Below are 24,606 nucleotides of genomic sequence, written 5' to 3'. Positions count from 1 at the left end.
TTTTTAAAATAGTAACTAGGAAGACAAATCAAACTAGGATTCCCTGTACTGTAGGAACTAGAGACTGATGAGTATACTGACGACCAAGTAGTCAGGGAAACTAGTCTAAAGCTAGCTAGGAAAGCTACTGGATCGAGTCAATCAAATATAATTCACAACTGGATTAAATTTACTGAAAAGTTTTTATTTTTATTATACTATTATAATTAGTAGATTATTTTTTACCATTATAAATTACTTTACAAACGAGAAAACATGACATTAGAGAGTACTAAGGGGTAGCAGCGACTTTGACTCTGCCCCTGGCATTGCTGATGTCCACGGGTGACAGCAACAACTCACCATCAGGGCCATAAGCTCGTCAGCCTGCAAGGTATACAGAAAACAGTAGTGACAACTTACCAAAGAAGACAAAAAGTGACACAATTAAAATATGCTTTGTCCAGGCGTGTATATAATCATGACAAGATAAATAAATCATGTAAATTTCAATTAAAATTTCTAATTTCTAAATATTTATTTTTAGGTGTGCAACAAGATCTTCGGTAACGCATCTGCCTTAGCCAAACACAAACTAACGCATAGTGACGAAAGGAAATACGTCTGCATCACATGCGCGAAGGCTTTCAAGAGACAAGATCACCTGTAAGTCAACTATTGGTTTTTTTTCTTCCTATAAGTTAGCGTAGCGTCCGATACATGAAGTAGTGGAGACAATGATCATAGCGTAAGTACTGCTCTTGCTGAGACCAGTGTTAGCAACGCCTCCTAGTTTGAACGCCGAGAGCTCACCTACACGTTAGGGTTAAGCTGACATAGCCTCTCAAGGCTATCAGATTAGGTAGGAAAAAAAAGAGGAGAGATTGGATTTGATTATGTTTTTCATATTTGACAATCATTCATTCATATTCAACTAGAATATCAGTTGTCTTAGAAATAAGAACCTTGAGACATAAGTTCTAAGACATGAATGTAAAACAACTGTACCACTCTTAAAACCGGAACGCATTACTATTATAGTTGGCGGCGGAAATAGGATAGGACACCCTAGCATCAGCGACTACGAAAATTATGTTATTTCCAATTTTGATTTTTTACACAATGCTATTCATTCATAATAGAACTCATTCGTTGTTAAGGACGTATCCGGTCACGGTTCTCGCCGAACCCGTCGCTTGTGACGAAAGGGCTCGATGAGTAAACTAACCCATAGACACAGCCCACTGAGTTTCTCGCTGATTTTCTTAGTGGGTCGCGTTTCCGATCCGGTGGTAGATTCTGCGAAGCACTGCTCTTGCTAGGGCCAGTACTAGCAACGATCCCGGTTTGAGCCCCGTGAGCTAACCTACATGTTAAGGCGAAGCTGAAATAGCCTCTCAAGTCTATCAGCATAAGTAAGAAAAAACGGAAAAAAACAGGACGTACCTATTTCTTTAGACTGTACATCAGCGACTATGAAAATTATATTAAATCCAATTTTGTTTTTTATTTCACAATATTATTACTTCATAATAAAAGTCATTCGTAAACATGCGTTAAGGACGTATTTCTGTAGAAAAAATTGTACCTGCGTGCGGGTTTTGAACACCGACATAGTCACATCGCTGGATATGAGTACACCGGGCGTCTTATCCTTTAGGCTACAAGTCATCGTTGTATAATAACACAAAGTTCGAGACGAACTACAATTTCATAAACGCTTTCTTAAGCTTCTTGCATCTTGCTAAATTAAATAAAATACCAATTATTAAGAAACATATCTGAAATACATATTATTATTTTAAATCGTTTCAGATATTTATATTTCACCGTATAAAGTACTGAATTGTATCTGTGGATACTGTTTGCAAATTAATATTTTTCACTGACCAGTGAAAACTATTTTCCAAACAAAATATTTATATATTCGAACTTCGAAATATGATGTGCGTGTACTGTATGTAATTAATTCCCCCTTTGTGTTTGTTAAATTTGTTTAACGAATATCGGCGAATAATTCCGCTCGTTCGTTCACTATATGAAATAATTGTGTGAAGTAGTATTTAAATAACAGATTCGAATATACGGCTTAACAATTTTTTTCGTTTATATTTTGTTTACTGTAATGAGCAGACGAACTCACACATCTTCTGACATAAAGCGATTACAAGAGCCCTTATGCACTATCTCAAATGGTAGGACCTCTTGTGAGTCCGCACGGGTAGGTACCACCACCCCGCCTATTTCTGCCGTGAAGCAGTAATGCGTTTCGGTTTGAAGGGTGGGGTAGCCGTTGTAACTATACTGAGACCTTAGAACTTATATCTCAAGGTGGGTGGCGCATTTACATTGTAGATGTCTATGGGCTCCAGTAACCACTTAACACCAGGTGGGCTGTGAACTCATCCACCCATCTAAGCAATAAATTAAAAAAACGTGAGCACCGGTGAGAATGTAGAGGCATAAAATTAAAGTTGGAATAACATAAGAACCTTCCAAACCTTTAAAGTACACCATTCAAACTGTCAAAACTTCGAAGAGTAATTTTCGCTATCGAGTTCATTGGTCCAGTCCCTTTGGGATGGCCGTGTGTGTGGTCCTAGTGTTGACCGCTGTCGCTCCTCATACCCCTCACGAGTTCTGTCCCGGGCAGATCTTGAACTTCCGGGCAAGAGTTCCGCAGGGGAGTAAGTTTAGTCAGCCATTTTGGCAGTCCCATATACCTTGCTAGCCCCAATAGCGTCTGATATTCAGCACCCGGGTAACAAAAAAGTAAAAGAATTTAAGTCTCGGAATAATCGCATCACCACACGCTACGACTATACCAGTGCTTAAAGCGACCTTTTAAACGTTCGCGATAGCGTAAAAGTTAACTCAAATTTATATGCAGTTGGAACAGCGCCCCTAGCAGCAAGCGTAGGCAAAAGTTCCAACTCCATACAAATTTGAGTGAACTTTAACGCTATCGAAAACGTTAAAAAAAACTCACACTAAGCAGACAGACGTCTTATCTGTATTATTCATAAAACTAAGCATGACACAAAAGTAGCCACCAATTAATATGAGTAGAATTTAAATTCAAAAACATTTTTTTGAAGTGAAACTTCTTTAGAATCGTTGTGATTTCAAACTCGATGAAACGAAAATATTAGTCCATAAAGACACAAGCACAAATGTATAGGATTCAGCCGGCGAGAGAATGAGATAGAACACATTAGACGTTCTCGGTGTAGTGTTTTTTTAAATACAGCGCCATCTATGAGATTTTTAATACTAACGTGTGTATGAAACCTCTTGTAGTGAATTTTAATTTAGGATTATACGTGAAGTTAAAATATTAATTCACAGAGGGCGCTACCTCATACTATAAAAGATGATTTACAATTATTTACTAATGACAAAATTTTACATATACTTAAACGTTTAGGCTAATAGTATTTTAATTTTTGAAGATTTCACTTCTACCACGTGTGAATTGCACGCATGTATTTTTTTTTTGTTAATTGTTTATTCAAATGCGACATTTTTGCAGTAACGGTCACATGTTGACACATCGAAACAAGAAGCCATACGAATGTAAAGCGGACGGATGTGGGAAATCATACTGCGATGCTCGCTCCCTACGGCGGCACACGGAGAACCATCACCACCCACCGGCAGACGGTGAGCTCATTTCATATAAATAAACTGTAAAACAAATGTCTGTTATTTTACTAAACTGTATTCAATAAAAGCTCTTTATTCGCCGATTATAATATGTTCGCGATTATGTCAGTTAATATGCCGCGAATACAGAAACCATGGATATGGGATGGTTATGGTACAAAGGATATTCGATTGGATACTTACATACTGGAATCCTTTTTATCAATGTGTATGTAGCGATGTACCGATTAAATCCGCGAATAATAAAATTCTTTAGCCGGGAATATAGGAACTGGGTCGCATTCTTTTAATCCGCGAATAGTAAAAACGCAAATAAAGGAAACGTGAACAAGAAGCTTTTACTGTACTCATTATTTCAGCAGTTTCGAAAACTTAGGCCGGATGTTACAATATTTCCTCAAACACTAAAGTTACAGAAAACATATCCGAACGTGCTCTTTATTATTTCTAAAACTGTAGTAACTGTATAATTTCCCTTTAATATAGTTGATATAATTGATGCAAATATATAGTTGATGCAAATATTACCATGACGATACAAAAATATTTCCAAATCTTTTTTTTTCACTTAGGTAAAGATATAATTTTCGACAATTTTTTTTTAACAAGAAAAACGACGACGATTGGAATTCAAATGCATCTTTATTCACATTCATATGGCGTAAAAGGCTACATCACCTGGTCATTTCGCCGTAGCCTATTTATTGTCAACATCTCTTTATGTACCGTCTTACTCGCCAAACGAGAGCAAATATTGATCTAGTTCTGTATCTTTTAGGTAAAAACAGCAACAGCTCAATCGACAATGACCGAGAACCAAACTCACAGCGCGTTTCATCTCCAATATCACCGGGACGCAGCCAACCTCCGCATTCCGATGTAAGTATTCACGTGAAAAAACATTCTGGAAAACAAACGTTCTCGCATATCAATCTTTCTTAAAAACTCAGTGCAAAAAGAAAGTAGCGTTCGAATTCGTGTAAGCATTTATTTATTTTACATTGCGTAGAGTACAAGATACAGATTTCTTATAGAATTTCATTTTCGGTAAAACTTATAAGCGCTCAACGATGATCAAACGTGAACGTTTGATAATTTATAATTAAACTAGCTTCACGGTATGTAATATACGACACCCTTCTTTCTCTTTTTTTCGTTTTTATCTACCCAATTTCAAAGTTTAGACTATGCGAAAGACAGGAGGGACATGTATACAACGCGTGCCGGTGCACGTAAGAAATCCAATTCCAAACGACAATAATTATCTTAATCTAAGATAGGGTGTGTAGTAACGAAAATGGATAGAATACGGAATGAATATGTTAGAGGAAGTCTGAAAGTGGCACCTGTGACAGAAAAGTTGAGAAGTGCGCGCTTGGCATGGTATGGACATGTGATGAGACGAAATGAAAATGAGGTTGGTAAGAGAGTGTTAGCTATGAACGTGGAAGGATATAGAAGAAGAGGTAGACCTAAGAAGAAATGGATGGATTACGTGAAAGACGATATGTGTAAGAGGGGAGCGAACGAAGAAACGGTATATGATAGAGAAGTATGGAAGGAGAAAACATGTTGTGCTGACCCCAGGTGACTGGGAGAAGGGCAGGAGAATGAATGAATGGTGTGTCTTGGTCGATGCGAGTCCCAAGAATGAAGTGGCCAATGTACGAGGCGATGCCCTGCCTGCTGTTCACGTCGGCCCCTGAGGTGACGGTCGTTTACCGGAAAGGGAATACAAGCGGTTTCTATGCACTAGCCTTGCGTAACATGTACAAATACAAAATTTAATGTTCACAACAAAGTATGCATGCTCTTTGATTGTGTCAAAGTCAAACAAGCTTCGTACATTGATTTTATTATTCATACGTTTGTAATCCAGCTGACATTTCAACACGGTATACCAATCTTGATGATGATATATTCCAGTTATAGATTTTTCATTTTTATTTATTTATTTGTTTTAAAAAACGTTTCTGATTACTACGGTTAAAGCAGGTCCATCTTTTTGTAGTTTTCTCTGTCACAGTATATACAATAAAAAACTCTTTATTCGCTGGGTATATGTCCTGTAAATATGCCGCGAATACAGATACCGTGAATACGGAAAAGCGCGTTTACAAAGGAAATTCGGTTGGATGTTGGATGGGTGGAGCAAGGTAATGATTAGATCCGCGAATAAATAATTCTTTAGTTGCGATTATAAAAATAAGCTCACATATTTTTAATCCGCGTATAGTTCAACGGCCGTCTGGTGTAGTGGTAAGTGACATGGTTACTATACAAGGGGGTCGCGGGTTCGAATCCCGCCAAGGGAAGATATTTGTATGATAAATTATATAAAATGTCTTTTCCAGGGTTATGGATGTATAATTAATATATGTATGTGTATAATAAAAATCTTACATTTATTTTCGTTATCTGGTACCTGTAACACAAGGTCTTTACGAACTTAGCACGGGACCGGTTAACGTGGCGTGATCGTTAGTAAATATATATTTATTTATTTATTTATTTAGTGAAAACGCGAATGAAGGAAGCCCGAATAAGGAGCTTTTCCTGTATTTAATAAACAGTAAGATTCCTTTTTCAATCATTTTGTTACGAACCTAAAAAATTTAAAGTAAAATAAGCGAGCGTTTCATAGTTAATGTTAGACTCATTAATCTAGCTTTTTATACTTAGCATTCTGGCACCGCTCCAGCTGGCCGCACACGTTAAATTCAGATCCCGCGGACCCCTTATTAATTAACCAATTAGCCTCGATCCTGTTGTGTGTGCTCTTTTAATTTCGTCGACCGCCTAGCGAAACGAAAAAGTTTCCGAAATCCAATGTTTATCTTAATCCGTTTTATTCAATACGTCCGTCGGCGTCGACTGAGCTTTCACGAACGCTTTTTCTCTCGCTTGTTTTTATTTATAACGTGGAAAGTATATTTTTAATATACGTACACTTTAAGCAATGTCTGACCTAAAATTATGATAATTCCTCTATCAAAAAACTAAAAAAATACGCTTTTATAGAAAATCCAACAAAAAAATTCGAAAATGAATTTTAATAAATTTGAATTAGAATTAGTGTAAGAAAAAAATATTTTATTGTTTAGTTGAATTGAATTTTTTTTTTTTTTTTCAAAAATTTCATCTGAATCAGTAGGTAACTTATCCGAGAAATATGTGATCGGCGTGCCTGGTAGTTTCCCTTCTTGGTCTTGACGCAGACACTCCAGGTCTCAAGAAAACAAAAAATCGCTAATCCTGATTATCCTAGTAAGGATAACGGATCAAATTGTTTAAAATATTGAATTGACATCGGTCCTTAATAAGTATGCCAAATTTCGAGTTAATCCGACGTTTTGAAGGGGGTCAAAATCATGTACAAAGATTCCGTTACATACTAACATACATACTAACATGATATATATGAAGCTAATAAAAGCGTATTAAAATACACAGCCCTGGCCATTTCGAACTAGTTACTGTATTAGTAGTGCTGTGGTAGACATAACTTGGTAGATTAAAGGTATAAGCGCTCGACATTGACGGTAATTGTCCTGACGCATGAGAATATTGAAATTTGCAGTAGCGACTTTTTGATTAATGAGAAAAATATATACATATATAATATTTCATTTTTTATTTCCCTGTTCACTCATCCCACATCTGATTTCAGAGAAAATTTGTTTTTCGCGTATTGTGAGATTCGTAAATCCCCACTTTGACTTTGAGATCGATTGTAGTCTATGCTTTGCTGATAACTAGCGGGATAAGTTCACGCTGCTAGTGAAATTAAGAACATTCTATCTACCCAAAGGTCTACTACGTTTGAGAAACACTGAAAATTAAGCTTTCACTGGTTGCATTAGTATTGTTTTTTGAACTACGTCTACATGTAATTTTATGGCAATAGTAAATTGTTGACAGATGCTGGCTTTCGTCTGCTAGCTTTCCGTACATCTCGGAAGTTGGAACGTAACTATTGTCGCTCTTAGATACGTCTTCGTATGATCCCTGTTAAGCTTTAACGTTCACAGCCACAACAGTCGGAGGCAAAAGGAACTTGTCTAATACTGCAAATCGGTGTTGCCAGCGTCTCTGGAGTTCTATCATTTTAATATTTTATTTTATTATTTAATATTTAAATTTAAATTTTTTAAACTATTTTAATATTTTTTATTTTATTACATAAATGGTTGAAGGGGTTACGGCTCACTTGATATTGAGCATTTATGACATGGGCATTAGAATATAAATGCGATCATCCAGATGAAAACTCTATGCTTCTATTATATTGTCATAGCATCTTTCCCACCCTTCAAATTCGAACGTATATTCAGTGGACAGTCAGTAATTTGAACTGTTTCAGGGCAAGCTTAGACAGTTTTGTTGTCTTAATGGAAATTTCGGTTAAGGTGTAATTAAGTGTTTTATTTTCATACCGTATAACTTAAGCTGGCGCATGCACTCAAAGCAAGCATTCATATGGTTTGATAAAAATCTATCAAGATTTTCAGTCCCATTATTTACGGAGTGGGATTTTTTTTTCTCGAATATCTGTGTATACCAAATTCTCATCTTGCAGTCGAGTAACGGATCGGAAAAGTCAAGCGCGGCTACAAGCGGCAGCGGGGGCGGGAGCGATAGTCCGCCGTGTACCCCGCCAACACCAGTCACTCCGCCCGTAAAACAAAAGACCAAAGCCGCAACTAAGCCGAAATCTTGTAATGCAGTAAGTATTGTATATGTACATATGCCCAGTTATAGTTATTATAGTTATAGTTAATATAGACTTATTTAACTGTTTAAAATGTTTCTGTCTCCCAACTTTTTTTTATCTAAGCATTTACATCGAAAAAAAATTTACTAAAGTAATCTCATATTTTATGTTTCCATAATTGTATAAACGAGCAAAACAGTGTTTGGTGTCTACTCGTCTGACCTCAGAAGACGCCTTCCCATTACCAATTACGTAATGGTATAAATTTTACGGCTTTTAATTTCATTGCGCCATGTTATTTCTTCAACGTGGAATTCGTTGATGAATAAATATTATGTACTTTGAAAAAATTTGAACTGACTGCGGAATTTGAAGACGCACACAGTCGCATCACTCGATACGAGTATATATATATATTATTTTTATTTTATTTTATTGCTAGGATTTTTTTTTTATTGCTTAGATGTGTGGACGAGCTCACAGCCCACCTGGTGTTAAGTGGTTACTGGAACCCATAGACATCTACAACGTAAATGCGCCACACACCTTGAGATATAAGTTCTGAGATCTCAGTATAGTTACAACGGCTGCCCCACCCTTCAAACCGAAACGCATTACTGCTTCACGGCAGAAAATAGGCGGGGCGGTGGTACCTACCCGTGCAGACTCACAAGAGGTCCTACCACCAGATTAGATTGCTATGTACGTCTTATCTTTGAAACCACGACCAATTTGACAAAATAAAACGGATCTCTTGATTATTAAATATGTAAATCCTATATTCTATTTCACTTTATTGAAAAACTGAGAAACCAGTTTTGTACATCAAAAGAAGTAATAAATTATTAAGTAAAATCAAAATATAAATGAACAATGGGCCGCCCTGTTTCAATAAAAAACGTTTATTATGCAAGAAATCATAGTTGGGTGCCTTACAATTCTTTTTTTCAAATATTTTTGAAGAAAATTGCATCATAAGACTCGACGATCACCGTCGCCCTTCCACTAGCTCACTCCAGAATCGGATGGCATGTGGTAGAATGATATCTTGAATCGCTCTGTGATTAGATTCTGTATTGTACTGGGTGGCTAACTGTATTGTACTGGGTGGGTAGTTGTAATGAGTGGAAGGGACATCCAATGATTAAAAGCATCTTTTATCCTCTTCAAGCAATTTATAAGTACATTGACGCCTATATATTTAATTCTACCCTAAATGACCACATATTTGGACTTCTTCTACTTCACTATAATATCTTTGTAATTTTTTTCTTATCAATATAATTTTCAATATAAAATTAACGAATAGCAATAAAGAATAAATGAAAGTAAAGTAAAAAAATCGTCCATGAAGTGGTTAAAGAACGTGTTATATAAAAACCAGACCAGTCTCTGTTCACATCCAAAAGTTCACAAAATCAATACGACCGCTATTGGTGAATCCGGCACAAAATCAATTCAGTTTATATTAAGTAAGCACACTTCGAACTGTTACCGAGACCGCGAAGAATGGCAACTAATAAATCTAGAGCTTTAGCGGTAGAAGTCTACGGATCGCACATTTTAACACCGATAAACGAGTTGAATCTGGTTAAAGCACAACTTACGGCTCCAATTGCGAGGATTGGTTATCTTAAGAGAATAAATTAACGGATTTCGGTCATTGTCTTATTGCCCAGATAGGCGAGTTCACATTCCATGTGTTGTTAAATTGTTTTTTTTTCAAGGGATTTTATGACCTGGTAACTAAGACCTTTAAGTCATGTCTTATTTTAATTTTAATTCTTATATTCATGAAAAATGATAATATGGAGTGAAACGAAATGAAATGAAGATGATTAATTTGAGACATTAATCAACTGGGATGAAATTAAATGAAATGAGATGATATGATATAGGATGATATATAATCTCAGTAAAATGGTGGTCATTTACTGAGACTTTTTCAGGACTTTTTGGAGGATCCCGAGAAGTTACGTTCAGCGGCTTTGTTTCATTTTCCCACATTTGTGCACTTTCACAGATATTAAACAGTTAATAAACCACCGTTATTACACATTTAAACCTGAAGAAACACTAAATACACAAAATAAAACAAATCACACAACTTCACTCTTCGCGTTCCCGCCAAAAAGTCCATGATAAATTATTATTAAAGCCCATAGATGAATGCCAAAACCAATCTTATAACCTTTTTAAGAAGCGGCTTGGCTCTGCCCTTGGCATTGCTGAAGTCTATGGGTGACGGTAACCACTCACCATCAGGTGGGCCGTATACTCGTCAGCCTACAAGAACAATAAAAAAAAATACATGAGGTTGAAAACTCAAATGTGCTGTAAAGCAGTTCTATTCTTCAATCAGGAAAGAATGACTGTTTCAGGGAAAAAATAGACAGTATGGTGGTACCTGGTCATGGGGGCTTTTGTTACGCCCTACCACTTGTAAAGGCCTTTTGGTGTGCACAGTGCGCTGGTGTTATTGCCCCACCACCGGAAAACTGCTGCTCGTTTTTTGATTCATCAAGGATTCATCCTTTAATCAGATTTTCAGTTTTTATTATTTAGAGCAGTAACGAATCAATACATATCATACTATGGTATTAGGAAAACATCGAGATAAAGTACAAGTAATCTCCTTTATGATTCCTGAATATCGAAACTTTGAATCAACACTCCACTTGTCAAGTTTAGTGTAAAGTTTGTATCAATTGCATGTTTTAATTTGAATAATAAATAATAATAAATATTTACTAACAATCAAGCCACGTTAACTGGTCCCGTGATAAGTTCGTAAAGAACTTGTGTTACAGGTACCAGATAACGGATATAAATGTAAGATTTTTATTATACACATATATATATTTAATATACATCCATAACCCTGGAAAAGACATTTATATTTATCATACAAATATCTTCCCTTGGCGGGATTCGAACCCGCGACCCCCTTGTGTAGTGACCATGTCACTTACCACTACACCAGACGGCCGTTGAATAGTGTTAAAAAATGTATAAACTTTAATTCTCTTAAGCATTGTTCGGATTTAAAAATGAATTCAAAATTTATCAATCCCACCGTGACGTGTAAACAGTTTTTTTCTCTCAAAGGAATCGGTTAATTTTTGTTAGCAAAACAAAAGACAAAAATTTTGTAACTGCAAGTTAGAAACTTGGTTCCGCTGGAAACAGCTACGTTAATAATTTCGTAGCAGAACGTAGCTGGCGTAGCACGAGTGGGCGTAGCGCGTCGTAGCTGACAAGTATTGTTGAACAAGGATAAGTTAGATTTGCCTACGTCGTTACTTGCAGATTAAACTTGGCTTGTGCTACATTCGTGTTTCTTGTTATTACATCGGATACCGCATAACTTAGACTCAAACGTGGATCTTGTATTTACTTGAAATTTACTTAGTAGTAGATACACTTCCCATATTTGACTTTTGCCTTAACCCAAAAACGGTAGAACGTTCCACAATTGTTCCAAAAGGAAGCGATCTTTATTATTTTATTAAAAAACTAGCTGACCCAACAGACTTCGTAGTGCCTCAATCGGTAAATAAAAGACCTAAACTTTTGTATAAAATAAACTTAAAACAAACAAAAGGAATCCGTCCGACGGGGTACACATCAAAGGAAAAACCAAAATTGTTATTTTTATTTAATTCCGAGCAATTTCATATTTATATACCTTTTAAACCTTTTCTGGACTTCCACAAATAATTCAAGACCCAAATTACCCAATCGCGCCGTTCTCGAATTTTAGCGAGACAAACGGACAGCAATTCATTTATATATATATAGATTTAGACGCATTCGTATAAAACAAAACAGGTGTCGCAATCACATTGATATATCTAGTTTACAATGTTCCCTAATTTAAATCGCAAATTTCGAACACCGCAATTGAACCGTGGGAAAGACGCCGCCGCGATTCTTATGTTAATACCAATAAGTTTGGTCATACTGCGAAACGGTCAGTGAATTAATTCGCCCTTTGTGGGGCCATAGTAATCTCAACGCATCGCGACACCCCTACTATTGGTCAATGAGAAACTTATGTAAGCATAATGACATCTAAGTTTGATTTCAATCTGTGATATCGCCTGTTTGCTTTGCTAATTACATAGCTTAGGGGCTTAGGTTACATTTCTGGTCGAAGTCAGTATCTTTGTTAGAAAATCGGCTTTAATTGTGCCTTTCATTATCTTGCATCTCATGTTTTTAGTATAAATCACTCATTTTTTAGTATATATAGAACCAATAACAGAAAATCCAGTTTGGTCACATTAAATCTGGCAACATTATTTTTAAAATCACATCGAACATCCTGAATTACGATTTATTGACAATTCAACTATCAATTCGTATTACAATTTTAAATTCGGAATTCGGTTGAAAACTTTGCTTCGGTCCAAGAGAAACTCGTATGTAGTTTAACTAAGTAGGGGTAACTAACTTTAAAGTAGGGGAGCAACAACTTGCGAATTCGAATGGAATTCGTTCACCTGTTTCCTGCAGACCCTATCCATAACGGAGACACGATTAAATATTGAAAGAACTATCGCCGCACACTGCCGACCAGTTTTATACGTATTACAAATTCAAATTGCATGCGTTTTAAAATTCCGCGCATCTGCGACCCAATTCGAATTCACTACGGGGTCAGTTTTACAAATTCAAAATAATATAAGCGGATTCGTGATAGATTTTAATTATATGTTATTGTTCACGCTCTGGAAAAATAATATGTCGGTTTTTGGAAGTGATATTCTATTTTATTTTTAGTCTAACAATAATAATTTACTAAAAATAATGGAAATCATAAAAGGTGCCGAAGTGTTTTTTTTTATAACAAATATTACTGGCGAAGTGTTTTGTGTGTAATGAAATGTACAGATAATGTAAAAAATTATCATAAATGTCAAACGTCATCACGCGTTTCTTTCCACGCTATGTAGATCTTGAACAGGTATAGTATCATTATATGTTATAGAAAATAATTATACTATAGTATTATATATTCTTCGGTTTTCGCAAGTCTTACACTATAAATATTTAATACTACTTTTGCGAAATAAAAAAAAATTAAAAACTTACGACGTATTCTTAAGCGTATTTTTTTTTTTTTTATTGCCCTTGTAGGCAGACGAGCATACGGCCCACCTGATGGTGAGTGGTTACCGTCGCCCATGGACTTCAGCAATGCCAGGGGCAGAGCCAAGCCGCTGCCTACCGTTTAATACTCTCCACAAGCCTCGTTTGAAAAAGGACATGTCATAGCGCTCGGGAAACACCGTGGAGGGGAGCTCATTCCATAGCCGGATGGTACGTGGCAAAAAAGACCTCTGGAAACGCACTGTGGATGACCGCAGAGGCTCCAGGTAGTATGGATGAACTCTACTCCGGTGGCGGGCGGTGCGATGGTAAAAACGAGATGCCGGTATCATCTCGAACAATTCCTCAGAGCACTCCCCATGGAACATACGGTACAAAATGCAGAGGGAACCGAAGTCCCTCCGCAGACCCAGAGGCTCCAAACGATCCGTGGAAATGGAATGTATAAATGAATTTATAAACACCTACATATCTATAGATATTTTTTTAAATAACCTTATTAAGTTATTAATTTTCTCGGTTCTTTTTAGTATTCTTAAACCAAAAATGGATATGCACCGTGAATGAGAAATGCGAAACTTTTTTTGGGTTTTTATTTTTATTAGCTGCATTTTGTAGTATTCAGTTTTTCAGATGTGAGATCGAAGTCGCATCTGTATTGTAACAAAAACCTTTTTGTCTCTTAAATAGAAATGCATCACTGCTTCGCCGCAGAAACATGCGAGAGGACCGTGTAATATTTTTTGAAATAAATAGTTAAAAAACCGTTTTTCTTTGATGGTATTATTATTCAGTAATTTTATATTACGTTACAATTATAAACCCTAATCCGAAACCAATTTCATGAATAATATACGTTAATAAAAACGACTGGAAAATCAACTTTCGGCCAGCATTACTGAAAGTAATTAAAAACGAAAAATGTAATCAATAAACATTTCCGACAAAAAACAAACGAATATCAAACAATAGAATTTGTTTGACGCGGAGCGGGAAACATGACCGGCTTGTGGAAGGACCGACAGATCATTTCGATCCGTAGCTCACATGATTCAGACAGGACGGGTGGTGCCGTGATGAATGGGCAGTGTGTCCGCTTTATTAAGAGCACTCACTTTGATCGGTCCTGATTTGACGTCACCTGCAGGAAACAATAAAGGGCGTACAAACACCGGATCATAATTAAGACCGACCCACGCAGTTTTGTTTTGTTCAACATATCAACATCGGTATGCCTTTGAATCCGCTTTGTGTCACTTCATTATTGAGCCGGCATCGGTGTGAGCGTAAATTATTACGGCCTTGATAATGTTACAGCTACCTACGTACCAAGTAATTATTCGGCTTTTGTTTAGGATACGAAATCAATTCGCTTTATTATCGGAAATTTACCGTTGTGGAGTATGAAATTATCGTTTCTATATAGTTTTCTATACTAATATTATAAAGAGGAAAGATTAGTTTGTTTGTTTGTATTGAATAGGCTCCGAAACTACTGAACCGATTTTAAAAATTATTTCATTGTTTGGAAGCTACACTATCCCTGAGTGACATAGGCTATATTCTTTTTTTTTTTAATTAGCGATCCTTGCTAAAACTCCAATAATGTAACACAAGGTTTAAAAAAATTACCGAAAATATTCTTTACATCGCGTGCGCTGCGAAAACTATTGACGCTAGAATAAAGTAATCTATACTGATATTATAAAGAGTAAAGATTTGCTTGTCTTTAATAAAAGATTATTAGTGATTGAAACGCTTAAAATAGCATTTCGTTAATTTGTTAACACGATTATTTCCAAAGCAATAAAACAAAAACAAATAATGTTTATGGTTTGAATGAATTCGGAATTTTTTGTTTGTGTTGCATACAAGTAAACAACTATTACGCCAAATATATGTTTCAAAATAACATAGGAATTCTGTTGACCATACTATAATGTTTGAAGTGACGTGAAGACGATTACGTTTAAACTCAATTAGTATAGAGTTCGTTAACCCCCAACAAACAAACCCAAAATTAAAACGCTATTTACATTCGACCGTTCGACGCTTATCCAGAAATTAATTAATTGTTATTTATTCATTGCATCTGCGTTACAAATTAAGTATTTTAATTCGATGATGCGATTCGATTTGCGTTTTAAAATAGATAATATGATTACGAATATTATCCGTTCGACATTTAAACTTACGATAAATAAGTGTTAATGTGTGTCATATCGTCATGATAAAGTAATCATAGGTCAGAGAGTCGCATCTGAAGCGACAGTAGACTGGGCCTACATATATGAAGTAAACCGACGACTGCTGCAGCAACCTGGTTCTTTAATAGAAACAGGGCACCGGCAAATTTAAAATGGAGGGCCAGACGGACAGAAATAAATGAGGAGGACGAAGACAGGGTTCATTGGAAGATCTCTGAATTATTCTCTCAACATTTCCAAAGTGTATATGGTTCTAACATTAACCATGAAACAAGTTGCTCTTCTTATTATTGTAATGTGTCTGGCAATGCATCATATAATATCGGCGAAGTTAGTAAAACCGAAGTTTTAAATCAGCTGAAGCTTTTAAATGCGGACAAAGGACCTGGCCCTGATTTGATACCTACTATATTCATAAAAAAATGTGCTCTAAGCTCTAACCAAAATGTATACCAAATCTAGGCTCAATCAAAGTAGGACTTACCCCACTCAGTGGAAATTAGCGCATTTAAAACCGATCCACAGGGGTGGAGGCTGGATGATATTGCCCAATATCGACCTGTCTCCATATTGTCTGGGCTTGGCAAGGTATTGGAAGCCATAGTTAATAAAAAACTGATAACTAATTTAAGCAATATATAGACACAAATCAACTCGGCTTTCTGCCTTTTTATTTTATTCGTTTTCTTTCTTAATAAGTTCAATGTTTATGTGTGCAGATTTTATCCAGTTATGTGAACCTTAAAAAAATGTCTATGTCCAAAAGTGGGCGGATAACAGTTTACTTATGATAATGACGATAAAGACGTCATGATGAATTTCAAAATTGATTTATGTTATATAGAGATTACATTGTGATTATTATAGTCATTTACGTAATGAATTCACAAGTTCAAGACCCTGCGGCGTAGCCATCATACTACACAAGATATTTGATAGACGCTTGAATCTCGCTTGCGAAATTTTCAAGATAAGCTTGGATATATACAACCGAACAACAACATTCGGACCGTCGGTCTACCGAACAATATCTCCCGCACGTAGGAAAATCTTCCTTTTATCGTTATTCCCACAACCCCAAACGAAGGTATATCTGCAAACCGGTATCAACAGAGAGAATATTCGATACTCTTATACAAATCGTTTGCTGTTCTACAACACCCTGTCGTTTTAGTGACAGTCGACAAGACGCCGATGTCAATTGATCTGATGATACCATTGCTGATACTTCGATGCTACGGCTTCTTTTGAAAAGTTTATGACAACTTTGATAAAGAGTCAAGCGATCACTATCGCCTTTGACGCGCGGAATATCCATCATACGTTAAAAATTAATTAGGGACGGTAGCTAGTTACAAACAACTGATTCATTAATAAATAATGACTGTAAAAAAACCAACATCATCAAATCACTGAAAACTAATTTTGTAATTGACATTGTTATTGTTTTTATTTATTTAAATGCCTTGATAGGATGATGATCTTACCCTGTGCATACTAGGGTATTTAGACAGCCCTACATAATGCCACTGCCATTCTTGTGTATAAAGTTGATATCCTAATTGGATCTGGTAATTATCGGTTACCGCAACGGTCGGCATGATTATAAAAACCGGTACATAGAGAGAGAGAGAGTATTGTTTATTGTACACCAAAAAACAAATAAGCAGTGCGATACATTAAACACAAAAAAGTACAATTGGCGGTCTTATCGCTAAGAGCGATCTCTTCCAGACAACCATCAGGTGGACAAGAATCATTTGGAAACGAATTACGCGCGGTGTACCAATCCAGTGAAATACATATGCATATATGCATGTACATGTGTCGAAATAAAATAAAATACCCAAATCGAATGTAGAGATTGCGCAAAAGTAACATTCACGAAAATAAACCGTTGTTACAAAACGTGTGAAGGACATAAACACATAATAAACCCTCTCTCTCTCTGTTCTGCGCGCATTTTATGTTCCACTCAAGCAAATGACTTCATAATTTCTGTACGGCTTTACATTAGCGGTGGTTAGAATGGCGTTAATGTTAAATGGAATTTCGAAAGCAGTGCTCGGACTTGAATTTCGAATTTTGCACCGAATAATGCATTTACGGCTTGGGCATAATTTTTTGTGTGAACAAGCAGATGAATCACCGGCCTTTAAGTTCGTATCCAAAGTCATAGACAACGATATTTAGACATTAATTACCCAGTCTCATCTGTATTATACAACAGCTATTCCACTCTTTAAATAGGAACGTGTGACTGCTTCGTGGCAGAAATAGACCAGATAGTGGTGGCTGTCCAGACACAAAATCGCTCTGTCACCGATATTTAAGCTTGATTACTTCCATTTTAGTTTTAGCCAAAAGTCATTTGAATGTTAACTGCGCTAATTATGAATATCCTATCTAAATATTTTTTATTTAAGCACGTATACATTAGTAGAAAAATTTTAAACATGTAACAGAATTCAAAGCATGCCAAGCTTCGAAACTTTATTTCAATGAAACCCTACTTACCGATAGTAACGTTGAATTACATATTTGATAATTTTTAATAATGAAAAGAATTTTTATGACTTTAATATTAATATTTTATTATTATCTATGTTACGAATTCTATAATGTATTTGTTTCTAAGATCTACAAAATGTAGCATACGTTTGCAGACTTATGTTGTCTACAAATTTGTACTGTATTCTTATACGTAGGACAGACTACAAAACACATTTTGCTTAAAATAATTGAGCACATTTCTCTACAACTTATGAACGTACATTGGATATGGTGACAAGTAGGTCGGCAGCGGCTTGGCTCTGCCCTGGCATTGCTGAGGTCCATGGGCGACGGTAACCACTCACCATCAGATGGGCCGTGTGCTCGTCCGCCTACAAGGACTAAAAAAAAAAAAAAAAAAAAAAAAAAAAAAAAAAAAAAAAAAAAAAAAAAAAAAAATTCGGCTTGATGCGCTTGACCATTGAATTTTATTATCTTAATTACTAGTAACATATTTCTCACACTCTATTCTCTAAGTACATTACTTAAGTAGTTAAATTAATAAATATAACTACAATACCTGGTATGTACTGTACATTTAAATTACGGGAGCAGTGAACATTCAATAACCGAAGATTGCGCCAGTAGATGGCCTGCAGTGAATTGACACTGCAATTTCGGAACGCCACAAATTGCATTTACCACGCCGCAGGACCGCCCGCCAACTTTCACACCTGGCTCTTAAAGTTTCAGACACACAGAGACTTCGATATTTGAAAATAACATTACATATAGAATACAAAAATATTAGGGTTGCTTGATTTCTGAAAATGTTTTATTAATTTAATGTTAGTGTTGCGGAGAGTACTTAATCAATGATAGGAAGTATATTGGCTATGCCTATGCTCGTGTACTTTTTTTTTCGGGCCGGTGGCCGAACCTCCTACGAGGTCCCCGCGCCTAGGGGGCGCGCGGGCTATGTGGGACTTGACGATCTGCAAGGTGTTGGGAGCAGACCGCGGGCCCAAGGAGTTTTAGGGCCCACCCACTAAATGACTCCCCTGTACTCTTCGCCCAAGCGTCCGATCCCCTCCGAGGTCAGAACCCGGATGAGGTAGGGGGGTTACCGCGGTCAACACTGCAACCAGACAGCGCAGCTCACCCCGAGGACGCCCAGTCGACGGAGCCTTCGACGCGTATCGAAGGCTCTGATACGTCGGTCGTCTCGCTATGCTCGTGTAACTACTTTAGTATTTTTTTTAATTCGCCTAATATAAAATACACGTGATATAATATAAAGTACGTATGCTTTGATCTCGCTTTAAAATTACGATATTTTTGCATGATGACTGTACGACCAATCAAAGCCCATCTCGTGCTTAAGGTATTACCGAAACTTATACAGATCTTGTGATGACGCCGTCCATTTCAAAACTTAAAGTCTTGGTTACCTTATATAGTGAAATATCATCTATTTCGTGGCAGAAATAGGCAGCACAGTAGTGCCAACTGCGGGCTTAATAAGAAAGCCTATGAATGTTTTACCATTGCTCAATGCTAGCAGCCCATTATTGCTTAGAATGGGCTGCAAACTCAGCTGCCTTTGTCTGCTAAAACCACACAAAACAGCCCTTTGTAACCGCCGTTAATTATGTTAGTTAAATTAGTTCGACTGAGTCGTTGCTATTTCAGTGAGACGCTTAGAACGCTTCTTAGCTGTAAACTTTTAATGTTCAGTCGTAAAGTAATTGTAAATGAAGGCCAAAGCGCTAGATTTCATTCATGACGTGATACCTGGTTTCACGCTTTGAGTAATGTATTAAAGAATTCGCAGTTATATCAATAATTAGTACAGGCTTTTTATAAACTCTCTTATTCAAAATGTGATGAAGTGAAGTTTCTTTTTAACAACCAGTTATTTTGATGACTCATAAAGATGTAAAACAGTCAAGTACTTTATCAAGTATCTTTTCTGTTTGTCAACTGATTGACTTTTTTTGATGTGGTATAGTTTTTCTATTACTTTTTTTATTTTGAAAAAATATGTCACTGAACAATAATTTCTTCTACATTTTAATACATGATATAAGATTTTAAACTAAGTCATTGTCTGTATTTCGATACGTTTTAGATGAGATTGGGAGATATCATTTGTTCTCGGTGATCTTCTAACATAAATTTAATCAACTTTAACCTCAAAAAAAATATAAAAAAATAGTTACTACAAATCTAGCGAACAAATGATTTTTTTAGGAAAGTTAAACTCGATAATCTGGTGGCCATCTTTTGAATTGAATATGGAAAAGTTAAAATACAGTAGTTTCTGAAACAGGTCAATATGGTCATTCTAGTATATATGAAAACTATGTATATCCATGTCTCTACTTGAACTATTCTTAATGCTACTCCGTTAAATCTTTTCGTTGAACAAGAAGTTATACTCTAATGTGAGAATGAAGCTCTGGTCTGTTGGAATTCAAACTACAGAGCTCATCCTTCGGTAATGATGAAAAGACTAAATCACGAAATTTCAATTCTATCCGCCCTCAATGAAAGGATACCTAAACAATTTATGAACGACAAAAAATCGGAGTAAGCCTCAATGAAACTACTAAATCACCCCAAAATTCTACAGTCTAATCTGGTACGGAATACGAAGAAGTCTAAGATGCCGTAAACATGCATATTTACAAAGCAAGAGAGATTGGAGTATATAAATCCGTGCACGTTCGAACAGCAAGGCGATCTTACAGTTTCCAACAGTATCATTAGGTACTGATGAGAGTGTGTGTGTGTGTGTTTTTTTTATGACTTTGAGAGGTGGACGAGCTCATAGCCCACCTGGTATTAAGTGGTTACTGGAGCCCATAGACATCTACAACATAAATGCGCCACCCACCTTGAGATATAAGTTCTAAGATCTCAGTATAGTTACAACGGCTGCCCTACTTTTCAAACCGAAACGCATTACTGCTTCACGGTAAAAATAGGCAGGGTGGTGGTACCTGCCAGCGCGGACTCACAAGAGGTCCTACCACCAGTAAAAAGTAAGATGCCTTAAACATGCATATTTACAAAGCAAGGGAGATTGGTGTATATAAATTCGTGTACGTTCGGACAGCAAGGCGATCTTATAGTTTCCAAGAGTGTCATCAGGTACTGATGAAAGTGTGTACAAGGAATAACATCAATAACTGTACGGTAACTTAAAGGACATAAAAGTAAAACGTGGCCAGCCCTATGAGATTGAATATAATACCGATTGGCCCTAAAACTAGAACTAGATTTAGATACATTAAAAATCATAACAGCTCAAGTTTTTATCGTTCTTTTTTTTTGATGATAAATGCCGTAGAAGTTTTTGGTTTATAAAGCAAAAAAAATATTTTTATTTTTCTCGTTGTGTCCCAACCTTTGTGGATTCTTCACAAAGAATCGGTGGCGCTCCTTTTGAATTTGCACGCGCTCTGTACATTTGGAATGCGAAACTGAATGCCCGATACAAACTCGATTCTTCTTCTGAATTTCAATAGAAAATTTTACACTATTGTATATAGGTGAAGGAATAACATCGTGTAATAAAAATCAAACCCGCAAAAACTATAATTTGCGTAATTACTGGTGGTAGGACCTCTTGTGAGTCCGTACGGGTAGGTACCACCACCCCGCCTATTTCTGCCGTGAAGTAGTAATACGTTTCGGCTTGAAGGGTGGGGCAACCGTTGTAACAATACTGAGACTTTAGAATAAATCTTAAGGTGGGTGGCTCACTTACTATTTAGAAGTCTATGGGCTCCAGTAACCACTTAACATCCTGTCGGCTGTGAGCTCGTCCACCCATCTAAGCAATAAAAAATAAAAATTGTCGATATTCTAAGAAACTTAGGCTAGTTTTGCTTACGTCATATATATTTTTAAGGATATAGATAAATACATATCTTACGACGACTCTGTTTACTGTTAAAATTCGAAGTCATCGTGGCCTAAACGCAGTCTCCGTGGCCTACAGAAGTCGTCGTGGCTTAAAGGATAAGATGCCAGGTGCATTTGTGCCAAACACAATGCAACTGTGCCGGTGTTCCAGTCCCGAGGGCAGGTATAAATTTTTAATCGGATGAAATACGTACTTGAGAAATGTTCACGATTGACTTCCACGGTAAAGGAATAACATATTTATAACATTAATAAAAATCAAACATTGTAATTTGTATAATTACTGATATTAGGAGGTGCTGTGAGCCCATATGGGTAGGTAGCACCACCTTGCCTTTTTCTGCTGTAATATAATAGTAATGCGTTTTGATTTGAGGGGTTGGGGCACCATTGTATTGAAAAAAAATTAGACCTAGAACTCATGTCTCAATGTGGATGAAAACATTTAGATTATTGATATCTATTGGCTCCGGTGACCACTTAACACTAGGCGGGCCATAGGCTGGCAATTATTACAAGAAAGACCTCAAAATCTTTAACGTAACAATACATCAACTTCAAGTCTTTACGCTCCACCTAAGCTGAACATTTCGCACTATTTAAACAAAGGAACATCATAAGTCCAAGTCAGATCTCCACTTTAACAATAATTCATAAGTCTGAGCTGGAAAGGTCGTTTATAAAGACCGATGTCGTTGTCTAAGGGTTACGACACACGATCCGTCGCGTTCACGCGCCGCGACCCGACACGCGGCTTCGTCCATTAATAATGCAGGATGACAACGACGCAGGTGGGAGCTTCGCCTCGTCGCACCTCGCTTCGCCGATAAACGTCCCGATGCATAATTGAAGACGTGTGCCTAACGTAGCGATTACGTGACTATCCGCTTAGTGAGCGCCGAACTTAAAACGGATCGACGTAATTTTAGATTTTGATAATTTTTAAAGTCGTCGTGGCCTAAAGGATTAAGACGTCCGGTGCATTCGTATCTTGAGATGCACCGGTGTTCGAATCCCGCAGACAGGCAACAAATGTTCACGATTGACTTCCACGGTGAAGGAAAAACATCGCGTAATAAAAATAAAATCCGTAAATTTATGATTTTCGTAATGACTGGTGAGTCTTGTGAGTCCGCACGGGTAGGTACCACAACCCTGTCTACCTATATTTCTGCCGTAAAGCAATAACGCGCTTCGGTTTGAAGGGTGGAGCAGCCGTTGTACTGTTATAACTAAGACCTTAGAGCTCTTGTCTCACGATGAATGGCGGCATTTACGTGGTAGTTGTCCATGGGCTCCAGTAACCACTTAACAGCAGGTGGGCCGTGAGCTCGTCCACATATTATCGCAGCGTTGGCAATTACAATAAAATGGAAATTTTTCGATAACGGTTTTTAGGTTGATCTCAAAAATAAATTTGTTTACAAGTAAAATACTTGTAAGTATTGCAAATCATTTGATAGTATTATTATAAAAGTAATTAGTTCCGAAATGTTCCTCTTGGTCCAAATAAAATAAGTTATTTGATAAAGTCAAGTACAAATCAATTTGATGAAAGTTAATAAATGAGCTCTCCAACAAAAAAAAACACATGAAAGCCAACCTGAAAAACGGTACGCAAAAAAAAAACAATCAAAAGAATAATTAAACGCTTTAATTAAAACAGAGCTTGGGGCGGTCACCCTATTTTTAGTGACTCTTGACCTTTCCCCGGTGCGGAGCGACCTCGGCCACGTGGCATGATCAGCCCTTAAGTTTCTTCTACAACGACTTACCTGCATTTTAATAATATTTACATTTATAATTTTTGACACCACAACAGAAACCTTTAGCAGCTTTGTAGACTGCGCTTGTAAATTGATACAACGATTTGTTTTGTACTAATTCGTATATTCCTAAGCTTAACTCGACTAAAGATTCTTAGTGCTTAAAGGCTGACAAGTGGTCATTGTCGGTTGTAGATATTGAGGTCGTGGTAGCCTAGAAAATTAAGTACCCGGTGTTTTTACTGCATCTAGGAGCAGATTCTCCGCTTTCTGTAAATATTGTATGCATGCATTGTAAAATATATAATACCTACTTTTTTTTTTTTTATTGCATAGATGGGTAGACGATCTCACAGCCCACCTGATGTTTTTTTATTTTTTTTTATTGCCTATGTAGGCAGACGAGCATACGGCCCACCTGATGGTGAGTGGTTACCGTCGCCCATGGACTTCAGCAATGCCAAGGGCAGAGCCAAGCCGCTGCCTACCGAAAATTTATGTTAAGTGGTTACTGGAGCCCATAGACATCCACAACGTAAATGCGCCACCCACCTTGAGATATAAGTTCTAAGGTCTCAAGTATAGTTAGAATGGCTGCCCCGCCCTTCAAACTGAAACGCATGACTGCTTCACGGCAGAAATAGGCAGGGCGGTGGTACCTACCCGCGTGGACTCACAAGAGGTCCTACCACCAGTGGATCCACCTACTTATAAAGTTTTAAGAAGAAATGAA

General features: G+C 36.8%; 1 protein-coding gene across 3 annotated transcripts in view; it reads left to right on the top strand.

The window, feature by feature from the left end:
- Nucleotides 1-24,606, top strand: part of LOC114243892 (uncharacterized) — a 404,128-nt gene that overhangs the window by 363,631 nt on the left and 15,891 nt on the right. For all 3 annotated transcript variants that reach the window (XM_089738725.1, XM_089738726.1, XM_089738723.1), the window contains 4 exons: nucleotides 527-645; nucleotides 3,512-3,642; nucleotides 4,424-4,524; nucleotides 8,225-8,371. In XM_089738725.1, the coding sequence (XP_089594851.1) occupies nucleotides 527-645; nucleotides 3,512-3,642; nucleotides 4,424-4,524; nucleotides 8,225-8,371 (498 nt within the window). The remainder of the gene's footprint in view (nucleotides 1-526; nucleotides 646-3,511; nucleotides 3,643-4,423; nucleotides 4,525-8,224; nucleotides 8,372-24,606) is intronic.

This window comes from Bombyx mandarina, chromosome 25 (assembly GCF_030267445.1).
Source record: "Bombyx mandarina strain Sakado chromosome 25, ASM3026744v2".
Taxonomy (NCBI): domain Eukaryota; kingdom Metazoa; phylum Arthropoda; class Insecta; order Lepidoptera; family Bombycidae; genus Bombyx; species Bombyx mandarina.
Note: the sequence above shows the minus strand (reverse complement) of the source record. Positions and strands in the feature narration are given on the sequence as shown.